At 47.7% G+C, this 14,867-nt stretch overlaps 1 protein-coding gene across 19 annotated transcripts in view; it reads left to right on the top strand.

The window, feature by feature from the left end:
* DYSF (dysferlin) overlaps window positions 1-14,867 on the top strand; it is a 200,321-nt gene that overhangs the window by 143,060 nt on the left and 42,394 nt on the right. For 10 of the 19 annotated variants that reach the window (XM_070429442.1, XM_070429443.1, XM_070429447.1 and 7 more), the window contains 5 exons: window positions 706-807; window positions 914-1,075; window positions 2,128-2,293; window positions 2,816-2,892; window positions 8,581-8,643. In XM_070429442.1, the coding sequence (XP_070285543.1) occupies window positions 706-807; window positions 914-1,075; window positions 2,128-2,293; window positions 2,816-2,892; window positions 8,581-8,643 (570 nt within the window). The remainder of the gene's footprint in view (window positions 1-705; window positions 808-913; window positions 1,076-2,127; window positions 2,294-2,815; window positions 2,893-8,580; window positions 8,644-14,867) is intronic. The other 9 variants (XM_070429449.1, XM_070429453.1, XM_070429458.1 and 6 more) reach the window with 1 other exon arrangement.

The following is a 14,867-nucleotide window of genomic DNA, read 5'->3' on the forward strand; positions in this document are numbered from 1 at the left end:
TTGGGATTCCTGCCCACGTCTTTTTGGCAAACCCTTAGAAGGTCAAAGTTGACATAAGCTGTGCTCAACTCTGGTCTGTGGTGGTGAAGGAGCCTCCCCAGCAGTGCCCTTTGGTGCCTGTAGATGATGGGCATTTATATACCTTTCTCCTGCTGGGAAATACTCTGACTGCCAGTGTAAGTGCTCTGTCCTCACAGCAGACGGGTAGGAGAGGCGGGTGTTAGGGGCTGACAGGTGTCGGTGTGGGTATGGGGGGTAGGGATGGGACTCCAGGTTGGGTGGTAAGTTGGGAGGGTGTGAGATAGGAGGCAGGAGAACCAGGCCAGTGGGGGGCCAAAGTGGACGTGTCAGGATGAAGAGGGCAGTCATGTGTGTGCACACGTGTGTGTGTGTGTGTGTGTGTGTAGGAGATGGGGTGACCCTGAGCGGCTCATTGGTGCATCAGAGCCTGCATTATGGGAGGAGGGGTGACCTAAACCCTGGGCCATGGTGCTTGAATTGTGATCCTGGAGAAGATCGTGCCTGGAAAAACTGACTTTGCTCTCTCATTTCTGCCTGCCCTTTGCCCACTTGTGTGTCCTTGCTTCTCTGTTTCTGTCTTTCTCGTGCACGTCCTTCTTTCCATCCCGCCTGTCCACCTTTCTTGTCTCTCTGCCTTGGTCTTTCCCCCACCCATGTGTCTGTTCCACCTGATATTCCCTGTAGTCGGAGGACACAGACCTGCCCTACCCGCCACCCCAGAGGGAGGCCAACATCTACATGGTTCCCCAGAACATCAAGCCAGTTCTCCAGCGGACCGCCATCGAGGTGAGCCTGGCTCCCGTGTGGGGCTGGAAGGCAGCCTGGACCTTCCCCTTCCTGGCCCAGCCTTCCCATGGCCTTTCTAGCTGCTCTCCTCACTCTGTGTCTGCAGATCCTGGCATGGGGCCTGCGGAACATGAAGAGTTACCAGCTGGCCAATGTCTCCTCCCCCAGCCTTGTGGTGGAGTGCGGGGGCCAGACGGTACAGTCCTGTGTCATCAGGAACCTCCGGAAGAACCCCAACTTTGACATCTGCACCCTCTTCATGGAAGTGGTGAGCCTGAACCCCCTGCAGTCCTCTTCCAGTGCCCTGGTGGCTAGAACCTCCTGGCAACCCCCAGCAGTCTGGGAATCTGCTCCGACTCCTCTGGGAACCTGTGTGGTCACGGTTTCTCTCCCACCTCGCTTGTCTATGAAAGTGGGAGGAAATGCTCACGCTCTCCTCACCAGAAGAGGTGAAGCCTATGAGCAACACTGATGGGACCAGCTTGCTCCCTCCTACCCAGATCCCGAGTCCGCAGAGGTCCTAAGGACCCATCACCATGGCTGTTCTCTCTTTTAGGGCAGGTCTCTATCCTCCGAAGTTCCCCTCGGGGCCCGCCAGGGCTCTGATCTTCCAAACCTTCCCTGACCGGCCTCCCCACCTGGGCCTCCGCAGATGGCCTCACCCTACCGCCCTCCGGCCCCCAGTCCTCTCCAGCTCCCGGGGCTGCCTGGGCCTAGTGGCCGGATCAAGGCCAGCCTGAGGAAAGGAACATGGTTTGCAAGATGAAAGCACTATAGAAATTCCAGGCCCAGTGGCTGTCAACAGGAGCCTCCTCTTGGCTGAGCCAAACCCGCCACCGAAGGAGAGCATATAAATTATTTCAAGTTGTGTTCAAAGTGCTTTTGGGGCTGGGGAGGTGGGGTGGGGAGAAGAATCTGGGACTATAAGCCAACTCTTGAGTATCCACTTGGGGGGGACTGTCTGCAAGAAATGTTGAGTCCTGGGCCAACTTCTCCCCTCGTCCCCTCCCAGCCAGTGAGGGTTCAGGGAAAGGAGACTTGCTTTCACTCTGGGCTGAGCTGATGTGTTTGGAAGGTAAGGCTGTGGGGGAAAAGCTGGCCTCCACGTAGACTGTTCAAGAGGCAGGAGGAAAGGTGTGTGTTTTCTACTTCCCTGGCCAGCTCGTGGGCTCAGCCAGCCACCACTTTGGAGTCATGGCCACTGGAGGTTACATGTGGGTTCACAGTCATTCTCTCTCCCTGGGCTTGTCCCCCCTCCTCTGAGACCTCCCAGAGATGGGTTTAGGCCACTGCTCAGAACTTCGCTCCTCTTCTGCCCAGATGCTGCCCAGGGAGGAGCTCTACTGTCCCCCCATCGTGATCAAGGTCATTGATAACCGCCAGTTTGGCCGCCGGCCTGTGGTCGGCCAGTGTACCATCCGCTCTCTGGAGAGCTTCCTGTGTGACCCCTACTCAGAGGCGAGTGCATCCCCACAGGGAGGCCCAGGTAGGTGGAGGGGTTGTTGATGGGGAGGGCTTGGCAGAGGGGCCTTGGGCAGGTGGGACTTCCACTGAGAGTTGTCCTGAAGCTCTGCTTTTACTGGGACCTGACTGACTGGTGGTTTCTGCTCAGCTGACCAGGAGGGTAGGGACCTTGTCTCTCTCAGGGCATAGCCTGGATCTGGGCTGGGCGCACCAGGAGCAGGTACACGTGTCTGTGGGGGCTGAGAGGCGAGGGCTGAAGTGGGAGGTGGTTGAGGGAGAGAGAGATGCTGGGATTCAGTGGGGTGAGGAGGTAGGGGATAAATAGGAAGGGAGGAAGAGAGACATTCAGGAGACAGGGAATGTGAAGGAAGATGGGAGGGACAGAGATGGGAGAGGGAAGAATTGGGTGGGAGAAGGAGGAAGATTGAGAAGTGTGGAGAGAGAGACAGGTTTTGTCTCATAGTTCCCTGAGTCTTGTGGCTGAGGAGGGTTGTGATCCCGGAGGGAGCCCTGTCTCAGGCCTGGACACTGGTCTCTCCTACAGATGATGTGAGCTTACTCAGTCCTGGGGAAGATGTGCTCATTGACATTGACGATAAGGAGCCCCTCATCCCCATCCAGGTAGGATGAACTGGGTCCTGGGGGAGAGACACTGGTTCCGGCCAAGAGCTGGCCTTGATTGCTCCCCACTCCCTTCCTCATCTCTCCCACTCCTTCTGCTCTCCCTCCCTTATCACATGGCCTTTACAAGAGGTCTCCCTCTGGACCTGGGTGGAAGGACCAAACAGATGGAGGGGCCTGGAAGGAGGGGTCTTTGTCCAAGTCTCTCCACCTCCTGCATTCCTCCATGGCCAGGAAAAGGAAGGGAGAGGGGCGGGAGGGGGCCCTTATTCCAAGGGTGTCCCACCCTACTGCAGGTAAGTGGTGTCCCTTTGCTATGCACTCGGCAACATAGAGCCAGCTGGTGAGTTAGACACCCATGCCAAACAGCATGGCAGGGTGTGTGTGGCATCTCTCACTGAGGGGGAGCACTCTTCCCACCTGGGGACCTGAGTCCTGTCGGGTTGAGACCACCCAGTCCTTCCTGCAGTGGAGATGGAGAAAGGCCTCACCGCGAGTGAGCATAGGCCTCGAGCTGGCCATCTGTTCTAGGCTGTCACTTCCTCTCAGCTTTGCATGATGCTGGTCACACCCCTGGCACCTGGGGCTCCCAGAGCGTTGGGGCTGCCTGGGGCAGAGCCTCCCCGTCTACGCAGTTAGCAGCTGTGTCCTCATGCCCAGAGCCTGCTTATTCACCCCGGGATGGGATGGTGTAGCACTTCAGAGGGTTTGTTTTCTTTAAACCATCAATCCAATATCAGCATTGAGAGCAGGAGAGCAGACTTGGTGTTGGGCTCAGGATCCTCAAAGCTGTCCCTGCAGGTGTGTTGATAGGGGCTTCCCTCTGACATTATGGGCTGATAGCCTCTTCTTTATCACTTGCTCATCATCTCACTTCGCAGGGAGTGTCCTTGTGTTCAGCCCCGGGCCTCACTGCTGCCAGAACAAGAGGTCTTGCTCTATAGTTTCTCTGATGTTGAGAGTCCTCAGAAGTCCCAAGCTCTCCATTTCTCCCGTGTCTGTGGCTCTCCAGGGCTCTGCCCCACCATCCTTTCTGCTGGGGACACCTGATCATTCTTTAAGACTCAACTTAGTTGTATTCACCTCCTTCCAGAATTCTTCCCTGGCTCCTCCCCCTTCCCTGCAAGTCTTGTCTGTATGTTGGTCATTGCACCTGCCTTAGGTCCTGCTTGTCTCTGTAAATGGCAGTGTCCTTCCTAGACTAGGATCAGGGCAGTGACTGGGCATGCTTTTCTTTGTGTCCTTAATGCTTACTTAGCAGAGGACCTGACTTAGCAGGAGATATCCAGTGAAGTCTGCCTGGATTGGTGGGTGCACGGTGGGTGGACAGATGGACAGATGGGTGACCTGCCCACACTCTGTAGGGGGTCTACGCAGGAGCTTCTCTTGACTGGGGAAACCCAAGAGGACATTTCAGCTGGCCCTGCAAGGATTCGGCTGTACTGGGTGCTAGTGCTTTCAGGCCTGGGTGGGTGTTTGTAGCCGAATTAGGCAGATAATTAGCCCCAAACTCCAGGCTGCCTGATCCTGGCTCCCGCTTCCCACCCTCTCAGCGGGCTGTCTGAGTCTGTGCAGGGAAGCGTGGGGCTTGCCCAGCAGGATTTCCGTTCTGTGTGTGCTGCCCTCAAAATGTCTACAGATGCAGGGAGGAGGGACTATTTTGGGTCCTGCTGGCTACAAGCACAGCCAGAGGCAGACGGTGAGGAGACCCGTCTGGTCATCCTCCTGGTGTTGACATCAGTGAACTGGGGCGGGGGTCTGAGGCAGAATAGGATCTGTCCTCTGTGGTAGCACAGCCACTCGGGCTAGAGCTGCTGGCCAGACAGAGAGTGAGGAGCTGGAATCCGGGCTAGGCTCACAGGGTCTCCGGTGGGCAGACAGAAGGAGGATGTGAAGTCGCCTGCTGATGGAGGAGGTTTGGACTCTCCCCTCACTGATCTCCCTGTCTGATGGAGGAGACATGACCCTGCTCTCAAGGAGTCCAGAGGCCAGCAAGGAAACCGTTCCTGGTGTCTAGGAAGCCCTGCCCTGATGGGGTCTGATGCGGGGGCGGGGGGGGTTAGGGGAAAGTGCTTTTGTATTGCATTTTCCTCTGAGATCCACTGGTTCGATTTGGCTGGTGCAGGAAATCTTTTACTCACTCTGTCTTTCCTGTACATCCTCTGGCACTTGGGAGGACTGGGCATTCCGAGGCTGATCCAGGAGGCAGAGGTTCCAGTAGCAAATGCTTTGCCAGATAATTCTGGCTGAGCTCTCCTCCCCTCTCTACTCCCCCAGTGCAGATAGAAAGGAGGGCTCTGGCCTCTGAGGATGGGAGGGACAAGAATTTGGATTTCTCCTGGCTCCTGCTTGTTCACCATGTTTCTCGGCAGCCTGTTTCATTCTTTCCGTGATGTGGCCCCTGTTGCTATGCTCACCAGGTCTGGGCTGTGGACCCAGCTCAGGGCACCTTCCCAACTTCAAATATGCTCTTGCCACATCTGGCTTCTGTCTTGGTCCCTCCATCTCCTTCCTTGGTCGCACCTTCTCTGCTGTATAACTTCTCACCATCATCTGCCCCGTTCCTGGGATGAGCCTGCCACATATTGAAAAACATCACCTCAGACTTTCCTGATGCTCGAGTCATTGGACGGACACTCACGGACACTCAAGGTTCTAGAAATGTTTTGGTTTCTGTCAAGAGTGGCCAATTCTAGAGATGATCTAAAATGTACATATAACGCAGATCTCTCTACTCCACCTTCCAGGATTCATAGGTCAGCACCCACCTTTGGGGGTGAGGATGGTCCCTCAGGAGTGGGTGACTGACCCTGTGAACTCTTCTCCATGGCGTGAGGGCTGGGATGAGATAGGCTCACGCAGGTTAACTCCATGGTTGATTCTTGGTCTGTGTGGCTGTCCTTTGTATAGATTTCAGATCCATAGCCCGGGGGTGGATGTAGTCTGTGTGTGTGTGTGTGTGTGTGTGTGTGTATGTGTGTGTATCCTCAGAGAGGGGGCAGGGAGGTCTTTTATCCATCTAGTGTTCTGCCTTAAAAAAAGGATCTCACCTATTTTTTTCTGATTACACATATATGTTCATGATATCAAATTTGGAAAATAAAGACAAATGAACAAATAGGCATTGCCTTCAACCAAGAACACAGTTTGAATGAACTGCCACCAACCCGTCATTCTCTAGCCTTGCCTTTCTCCTGGGTTTCTCCTGTCTCCGATTATGTCTCTGACTCTGAATTGGACTCTATATTTAAAACAAAACTGGGGGTCTTTGTTTACTAAGCTGCTTTTTCATTGAGCTAGCTCTGGTGTTCTGATTATGAAGATGGGGAGAGAATCAGGGTGCAGGAACACACGGAACCTGCTCCTCCCTAGAGTGGGCCTTCAAGCTCAAAGTAGAGGTGGTGTCCTCTGTTCACCCCATATGTCACCCCACTTCCAACCACTAGATGCCCTTGGGGACACCTGGTGAAGGGTGACTCTTGGCTATAATCATGAGAGACCACTCTGGATAGGGGAGGGGGTCTTCTTTTTAAGTCTCGTGAGAAGAATTTCTGGGGGTGGGGAATACGTGTGTGCTGAGGAGGGACAAAGAGCAGGAGCACACTGGGGATGTTTTCACTCTGGTTGGGAGACAGATGAGAGACATGTTAGCAGATTTAAAATGAGATGCCCAGAGTGGCATCAAAGTGATGAAACGCTTTATTAGCAAGGACACCAAGGTCATGGGCTCTCTTGGCCCTTGGAGGTCAGTGTGGCCAAAGTAATCAGGAAAGCTTCTCCGAGGGCATGGGATTGGAGCAGCAGAGGGGAGAGGAAGGTTTTTCTGGTGGGTAGAGTGGCTGGGCAAGGGCTTGGTAGTGGGACTGTGTGTGTGTGTGTGTGTGTGTGTGCGCGCGTGTGTGTGTGTGATGGGCTTGGGGGTTAGGGAGGAAACCCCGGCTAGCATGCAGGAAGCTTCCCAAGGCATGCTGACCTGTGCCCCCCACCGTGGGGTGCGGTGGGTGGGGTGCTGGGGCTGGCTGCTCCCTGCCTGCCCGGCCGGGGCTAATTTTGAGCTGGCTGCTCCGGTTATAGTCTTTGGGACGCCGTGAAGGTGGAAATGTGCTCCTAGAACCGGAGCGGCAAATTATGCCCGAGTCCCAAAGGGGAACGTGTAATTTCGGAAGCTGGACCAGATCTTTGGAGCACTATGTTTAGCTTTATTTTTTCTCCCTCTTGCTCTGGTGAACTGCCGGTTTCCCTCTCACCTTTCTAAAAACGAACCGTATTAAAAATAACAGTAAGGCTTCTGTGAGGTTCAGGATGAGAATAGGAGGGGGCAGAGCTGCTACTTGGCCCGGCCGTCTCTGGGCAGCTGGGGGTTTCACATGGAGTTCATCTGGTGTGTTCCGGGGTCACACCACACCCACCAACCTGTGGCCAGCCCCCCCGAGCCATCCAGCAGCCTGGCTGGGTGCCCACTGGCCCTTCCGCTTTCCTGCCCAGCTCTGGCTCTGACCAGCCCTGAGGCCTAGTCCAGGGGAGGCGAGGGTTCCCTCAGTGCTGTCCCTTCACAGGGCAGGGGTGAGTCTGTAGTTGCCAGGTCCCCCCAGTTTCTAGCAGGCTTCACTGGCCAGGCGTTCCTGAGCCCTTCCTGATCCCAGGTGAGCATGTCTCCCAGGCTCTTCCTGCCCAGGGAAGGAGGAAGGCTTGGGCTTGGCTTCCTCTGGACTCCCCAGAGTCCCCTGCTCCGGCTCAAAGGAAGAGAGGGTCTAGCCCTGGGAGCCCTGGTCCAGCCGGTCTCCCACCCCTCCAGCCCTATGTTCCTGGCCTGAACCTTCCCTCTCTCTTGCATGTGCTGTGCTCCTTTGCTCCTCCGCCTCTTTGCACTTGCCAGTCCCCCGCCCCTCATCCAGGGAGGGCCCCATCTTCGGGGCTGTTGTAACGGCCTCTGCAAAAGTCACCCACCTCCAGTCCCGACACCCGAGGCCCCTGGACCCTGTGGCCCAGGGACTCACCCTATTAAACATGGATTCAGAGTCGCAGAAGATGGCAGGCAAGCATCTGGTGCTAGAAAAGGACGCGGAAAGCTTTCTGTAGTACAGGGGGCATAAAGCTCTGAGAGCTGCTCTTGTACAGGGTTCTGGGGAAGCCGCACGATGCCCTGGCTCTTGTCCTGGAGGAAAGAAGACTCAGAAACCTGCACTAGCTTAGGAATGTGCCCAAGCAGGCGTTGGTGTAGCTCAGCTGTCAGAAGAAACCATCAGGGATAATGGGAACGTTTAAAAGGAAGGGGGGCATGTAAGAGTGGCATTGAGTCAATGGCCAAAGGCAGTGAGAACGTGGGCCAGATGCAGGCATTGGCTGATCACCCCCCTGTGCCTCACCTGTGCTAGGTGTGCATGGCCTTTATCTCATCCTCACTTACGGTTGCTGTGTGAGGGGAGCTTTCGCCCATTTTCCAGATGGGGATGCTGACTCTGACAGGTCAGGTGCTTGGCCAAGGGCATGCAATGGGTAAAGCAGCGGGGCCAGGATTTGAAGCCAGGCTTGTTCAACTCCAAAGCACATGTTCCTCCCGCAGCTTCACAGCCTCCCTGGAGGGAGAGCGGAGGGTGTCTGGTCGAGGACAGTGCTTCCTCGGAGCTCTCGGCCTTTCCTGAAGTGGTTTGTCTAATCGTGTTGCTAACCAGCGTGTTTAATTTGTAGCTTGCAGACGGTCTGTCGGGTTCGGCCCCCACTAACATGGCATCTTCTCCATCCAGTCCTCATGTATGTATTATTTACCTGTTTGTGGGTTCCTTGATTTCCCTGGGGGGCTGGGAATGGGGACGGGATGAGGAAGGGGGAGTGGAGGGGAAGAAAGGAAGTATTTCCTGAGCACCCGCAGAAAACAGTTATCTGCCCTGTGCTGTGATGGAGTAGGTGGGGAGAAAGCTAAAGGAAGACTCACGGAAACAGACATCCCTGAGTTATCTCTCAGTGCATGCTGGGATTTTCCTTAATTCCATTTAACTGCATGAGGACTGGGGGTGTGGTGTGGTTGGGGTCGCATGAGCCAGTGGAAACAGGGAAGTCTCTAGATTAGACCCTCACTGCTGGGACATGGGACACGAGAAGCCTCTGTGGGCAGCGGCAGGCTGACTTTCTCTGTCTTCCCAGAGGCATGAAGGGTGTGTGTGACCGAGGAACCCTGGCCGTCCCCAGCAGCCTCTTCTGAGAGGTCTGCGGGTGCCCACGGCCTGCTCCTGCAGTTCCCAGCAGGGCCACTTCTTTCCTACCTGTCATCTTGGTGGGTTGGGGATCCTTCCAGGAAGAGGACTTTGGTGTCTGGCCTTCCACATACACTCACGAAATCCCAAGCTGAGGGCCAAGGGCGAGTCCCTGAGCTGCAGGGGGCGCAGAAGAGACAGGACCTGCCAACAGTTCAGTTCCATTCATGGTGCCAGGGGAGGCATTGCTGTAGTGGGTGTTTTATGGGCTTTTAGGAGAAGGCGATCTATATTTTAGATTTTTTTCTGATTTATCCATTGTAGAGACTATAGACTACACAGATAAGTGTCAGGCAGAAAGTTGAAGCCACTTGTATTCCTACCAGTTTGGAGACAAGCACTGTTAAGGTTATAATGTGCCTATATTTTTAGATATCTTTTATGCACATATTTTATTTTTTTTACAAAATGGAATCATATTATACTTTATAATAATCTGCATTTTCTTTTACTTAAAAGTATATTGTGAATGTTTTCCCATATCTACATTCTTTTAAAATATGGCAGCATGTCATTTCATTATATGGACACCCATAAAGTTTTAACTATTGCCCTATCATTGGACATTTTTTCCCTAATTTCTACTCTTATTTTATTTTATTTAGATGGGTTATTTTTTAATTTACTTATATAGGTCCAGCCCATTTTTTAAATTATGTTTATTCCTATGTATTTTTTAGCCTTTGTTGCTAAGTGGAATATCTTTTTTTTATGACTTTGTCTAACTGGTTATTTCTGGAATATAGTAAAACAATATTTTTATTTGTTTACTTTAAAGTATCATCTTTTTTTTTTTTTAATATATTTTATTGATTTTTTACAGAGAGGAAGGGAGAGAGATAGAGAGTTAGAAACATCGATGAGAGAGAAACATCGATCAGCTGTCTCCTGCACATCTCCTACTGGGGATGTGCCCGCAACCCAGGTACATGCCCTTGACCGGAATCGAACCTGGGACCTTTCAGTCTGCAGGCCAACGCTCTATCCACTGAGCCAAACCGGTTTTGGCTAAAGTATCATCTTTATTAAGCTTCTTCATTAGTTCTGACAGTTGTTAATTGATTCTGTTGGGTTTTTCAGGTAGGTAAGATTGTTTTCTTCAAACAGTAATAAATGCTACCTTTTTTCTAATTTATACTTTATTTCTTTTTCCAAAATAACATTTGATAATTGAGATGCTAGTAAGCAAACGTATTTAGTTACTCCTTCTAATGAGAAGGCCTCTACCATTTTTCCATTAATTATGATAATGATTGGTAGTTTCAGATAGATATTCTTGATTTTGTTAAGATGTACCCTTTATTATTAGCTCACTAATAGTTTAAAATTAGGTACAGAAGTTTAATGTTACCCAGTGCTATTTGGCATTTATCAAGTCGATCATGTTGCTTCCCATTGTTGTGTTGATGTAATGTATAATTGTCCTGCATTCCTGAAGTAAACCCAAGCCCGTCAGTTGGTCTTGGTATTATAGTTACTGCAGCTAAAGTCCTCTTATCTAATTGATCAAGGAAGGTAGGTGATTGGCTAATTGAAAAAGTTGATTCAATGAGGACTCATTAAAAGTCATACATATGTACCATAAACATTTAATTTCTAACCGTATCCATGTATTTTCATTTGTCAGTTATTTGGATGTGCCAAGGCCTCTTTGAATTTGGATTTGCTATTTGAGTGTGGTCATTGTTCTGGTATAAACCACATCTGAAGTGCATTACCTATTATTTCCCCTTTAGGTTTATTGAAGTTTGATGAGATCTTAAGAATACCTGCAAAAAGTTTGTATGGGGTACTTTTAAAGTTTAAGATCCCCTCCTTTTACCTTTTAAAAGTCCCACTTATCTTTAACTTTCGTCATTAAAAACAAAACACTCCGCATTAAATTAGTTTTCATAGATATATGTCCTTTCTTTTTAAATTCAAATTTTATATATTTTTGTAATACTTACGCATTGATCTAATTACCATATTAGTACAACTGGCATAAACTGGTTTAAGAACAAGTACAGTTGAGTCTTGGTCAACATACAGCGCCTCTGCTTTGAGCTGCAGTGGACATTCTAGATGAGCCACATGTTTTCAGCTGGCTCTGGACCACAGTCAGTAGACTGTTAGTTGAGAGAATGGATAGTGTTTATGGATTTATTAAAAGGAAGTTTGTGACTCGAATTTCTAAAAGGTATCACTGAGTTAGATTTGCTATTACTTATTTAGGATTTTTGTCTCTCTATTAATAAGGCTTATGTTTAGTTTATTTTTCTAGGTTTTGATATCAGGGTTATAATAGTTTCATAAAATATTTTTTTTTTGTGGTAGACTCTCATTTTCTGTGATCTTGAACAGTCTCTATGGCATTACAATGATTATTTCTTAAAGGGTTGAAAATACATTTGTGCCACTCTTTATGAATTTGAATTATGCAAGTTGGAAATTACATGATATAAATATTTTAATAGTCTTGCTTGTGTACAAAGTATGTAATGATATAAATCAACCTAAATTTAAAAAAATGATTAACAGTGATGTAATTTAAAAGGTGGTGGCCAGCCCAGCCAGCGTGGCACAGTAGTTGAGTGTTGACCTATGAACCAGGAGGTCACAGTTTGATTCCCAGTCAGAGCATATGCCCGGGTTGTGGGCTCAATCCCTGGTGTGGGGCATTATTCCTGGAGTAAACCCAAACTGGTCAGTTGGTCTTGGTATTATATTTACTGCAACTGAAGTCTTCCTCTCTGAAGTCAATAAAAAATATATATAAAGGTAGTGACCAGGTGAATTGTGTTTATGGTTTAGCTGGTAAATAGGGTACCCATTATCTTTTCTGGAAAATGGTGTTATATTATGTGAGTTCTGAATTATATCTTATGTAATTGTATAAGATGCACCAATAAGATAAGAAAAATAAACAATAAAAAAGGAAAAGAAATAAAAAGTACACAGAAGAATCAAATCTGAGATTAATCACAAATTATATGAGTTGATCTCAGGAATGCATAGCTTGTGTAATTGTGTAAGATGCATCAGCTCTGCACTCCTTTGTAAAATTGGGCCCAGCCCCTGTCGGGAAGGGGATTCTTTGATCACTTTCTACTTTTTAGTCAATTTGGTGGCTTAGAAGTTCCCCGATATTGCCTATTAATACATATGATAACAATAAAAGAAGGACTTCAGTATATGTTCTGTTTTCCCCCTCATTCCTGATTTTGTAGATTTGTGTTTTTATCTTTCTTACTAGACTTAATAGCACTTCATCTACTTTATAGTTGTTTTTTACCCGAAGAACCTGCTGAAATTCTATGAGGCTAATTTCTTTCATTTGTAGACTTAAGTCATTTTTAAGCTCTCTTCCTATGAAATTTCTATTACATATATATATGATATCTTGGGCTATCACTTTATCTCTCTCTCTTGCTTCAACAATTGTTTTAAAAGGACAAATTTATGACATTTTCTTCTAAGAATTCTAGAGTTTTGCTTTCCATACTTAAGTCCTTAATCCCTCTGAATTGATGTGTGTGTGTGTGTGTGTGTGTGTGTGTGAAGTGTGAAGTAGAGATTAGATTTTTATTTTTCCCCACATAGATAACCAGTGAATTCATATCATTATAGAATGACCTGTCTAGTCTCATTGATCTGTAAATGATAGCTGTGCCCCGTATCAGGCTTCCATTTAAGTGTGAGTCTGTTTGTGGGCTCTCTAGTTTGTTCCACTGGTCCATTTGTCTTTCCTGGTACTAATACTCCACTGTCTTATTTATTATAGCTTTATAATAAACCTTGACATCTGGTAAAGGAAATCTTGCACCTGTTCATTTTCAGGAGTGTTATTGTCCTTGGCTTTTTTACCTCAATTTTGAAATCAGCTCACCAACTTCTTTGAAAAAACTGTTGTGATTTGTGAGTGAGTTACAGTGAATTTCTGGATAAATTTGTGGAGAGCTGACATTTTTATAATATTTTAACAATGAACATGATATATTTCATGTCTCTCCATTTATTTAGATCATCTTTAATGTCTGGTACTGTTTTTGTTAGATTTAGTTCTAGCTAGTTTGTGCTTTATTGTTATTTTTACTTGGGCTTTTTGAGGTACATTTCTGATTATTTTTTGGGCTCGTGTATAAATGAAATGAATTCTCATATGCTGGTGTTATATTCAGAAACTTTATGGAACTCCCCTGTTAATTCTACTGATTTGAGGATTCTTCTGGGTTTTCTGTGTAGCAACTCATATAATTTGTGATTAATCACAGATTTGATTCTCCTGTGTACTTTTTATTTCTTTTTCTTTTTTATTGCTTATTTTTCTTGTCTTATTGTACTGGCTAGGACCTTCAGTTTAATATTCCAAGTAACTGATAATAGAGAGTTTTCTTATCTGGTCCTAATTTAAAAGTGCATATTTTTATGTTTCACCAATGAGAAACGATTACTAGTTAGCAAAGAATTTTTATCATGAACTTTTATTAACTTTTATTAAATGTTCTTTTGTATCTGTTGATAGAATAAATGGGGAATATATATTTGAAAAGATTGAGAACTATCCAGAACGAATAAAAGAAAAACAAACACCAGCTCTCAGATTTAGGAGGACGAGAGCATGACAGAGGCCAGAGATAGTGAAATCATGTTTTCCAAGTGCTGACAGAAAATAGGTGTCAGTGAAGCTGGTATTTCCAAGCTAAGGGTGAAATAAAAACATTTCAAAACAATAATTTTAAATGGAGAAATTTTTCAATGAGCTTAACCCAATTAAAGGAATTCCTGTAGGCTCTACTTTATGAAGAAAAAAGATGTTACTAGGAGGAAGTCTGACATAGGAAAAGAAATGGTAACCATGGGTTACTATTTACTAGAAAAATGGATTACTTAAAAGGTAATGCTTCAAAAACGTAGTTTATAAAGGTAGAACTAAAATATTGGACACAAGTTTGTGAATTGGTAGATGACTGGAGTTAAATTGGTGGATGATGCCAGTTATATTTCCTTCAGGACTGCAAACTGACTTCGTGTCTGTGGTATCCTCTTCAGACTTCTTGTGAATATAAATGAGTCATTTGTTTTCTTCTGTTAATTTACTCAGTTCTTTAACAAACCACTTGTCTTAATCCTCATACTGATCCCCTTGTTTTGAACCATAATCTCTTCTTTCTTTCTATTCTTACAGAGGGAAGTCCTTGCTTGTCAAGTCCTGGGAGCTCAGATGGCTTATGCCCACTAGTGCATGGGCTCCCTCTAATCTCCAGCTTAGATAAAAGGAAGGACTCAGCCAAAGGTTGCTGTATTTTTGCTTGGCCAGTTTGGACTCCAGCAGGGTGGAGACGTAGGAAGGAAAGCAGGGTCAGAGGCTTTTCTCCTGGGCTAAAGAGGTTGTTTCCTGTAGTTGTGGCCACCAGGTGTTGGCTAGCTAGGTCAGGGCCACAGTTCTTGCCTATCAACTCCTATGTAGGAATCTTTTTTTTTTTTTTTTTAGAGATATGGAAGGAGGGGAGAGATAGAGATACAGTGAGAGAGAGAGAGAGAGAGAGAGAGAGAGAAGCAGAGAGAGAGAGAGAGAGAGAGAGAGAGGTCAGAGAGACACATCGATTGGTTGCCTCCTGCACGCACCCTAACCTGGGCTGGGGATCGAACCTACAACCCAGGTACGTGCCCTTGATCAAGAATCGAACCCATGACCCTTCAGTGCTCGGGCGGATGCTCTAACCACTGAGATACTGGCCAGGG

This window comes from Myotis yumanensis, unplaced genomic scaffold, assembly GCF_028538775.1.
Source record: "Myotis yumanensis isolate MYYU_CA2020_CCGP unplaced genomic scaffold, mMyoYum1.0.hap1 SCAF_11, whole genome shotgun sequence".
In the NCBI taxonomy this organism is placed as follows: Eukaryota; Metazoa; Chordata; class Mammalia; order Chiroptera; family Vespertilionidae; genus Myotis; species Myotis yumanensis.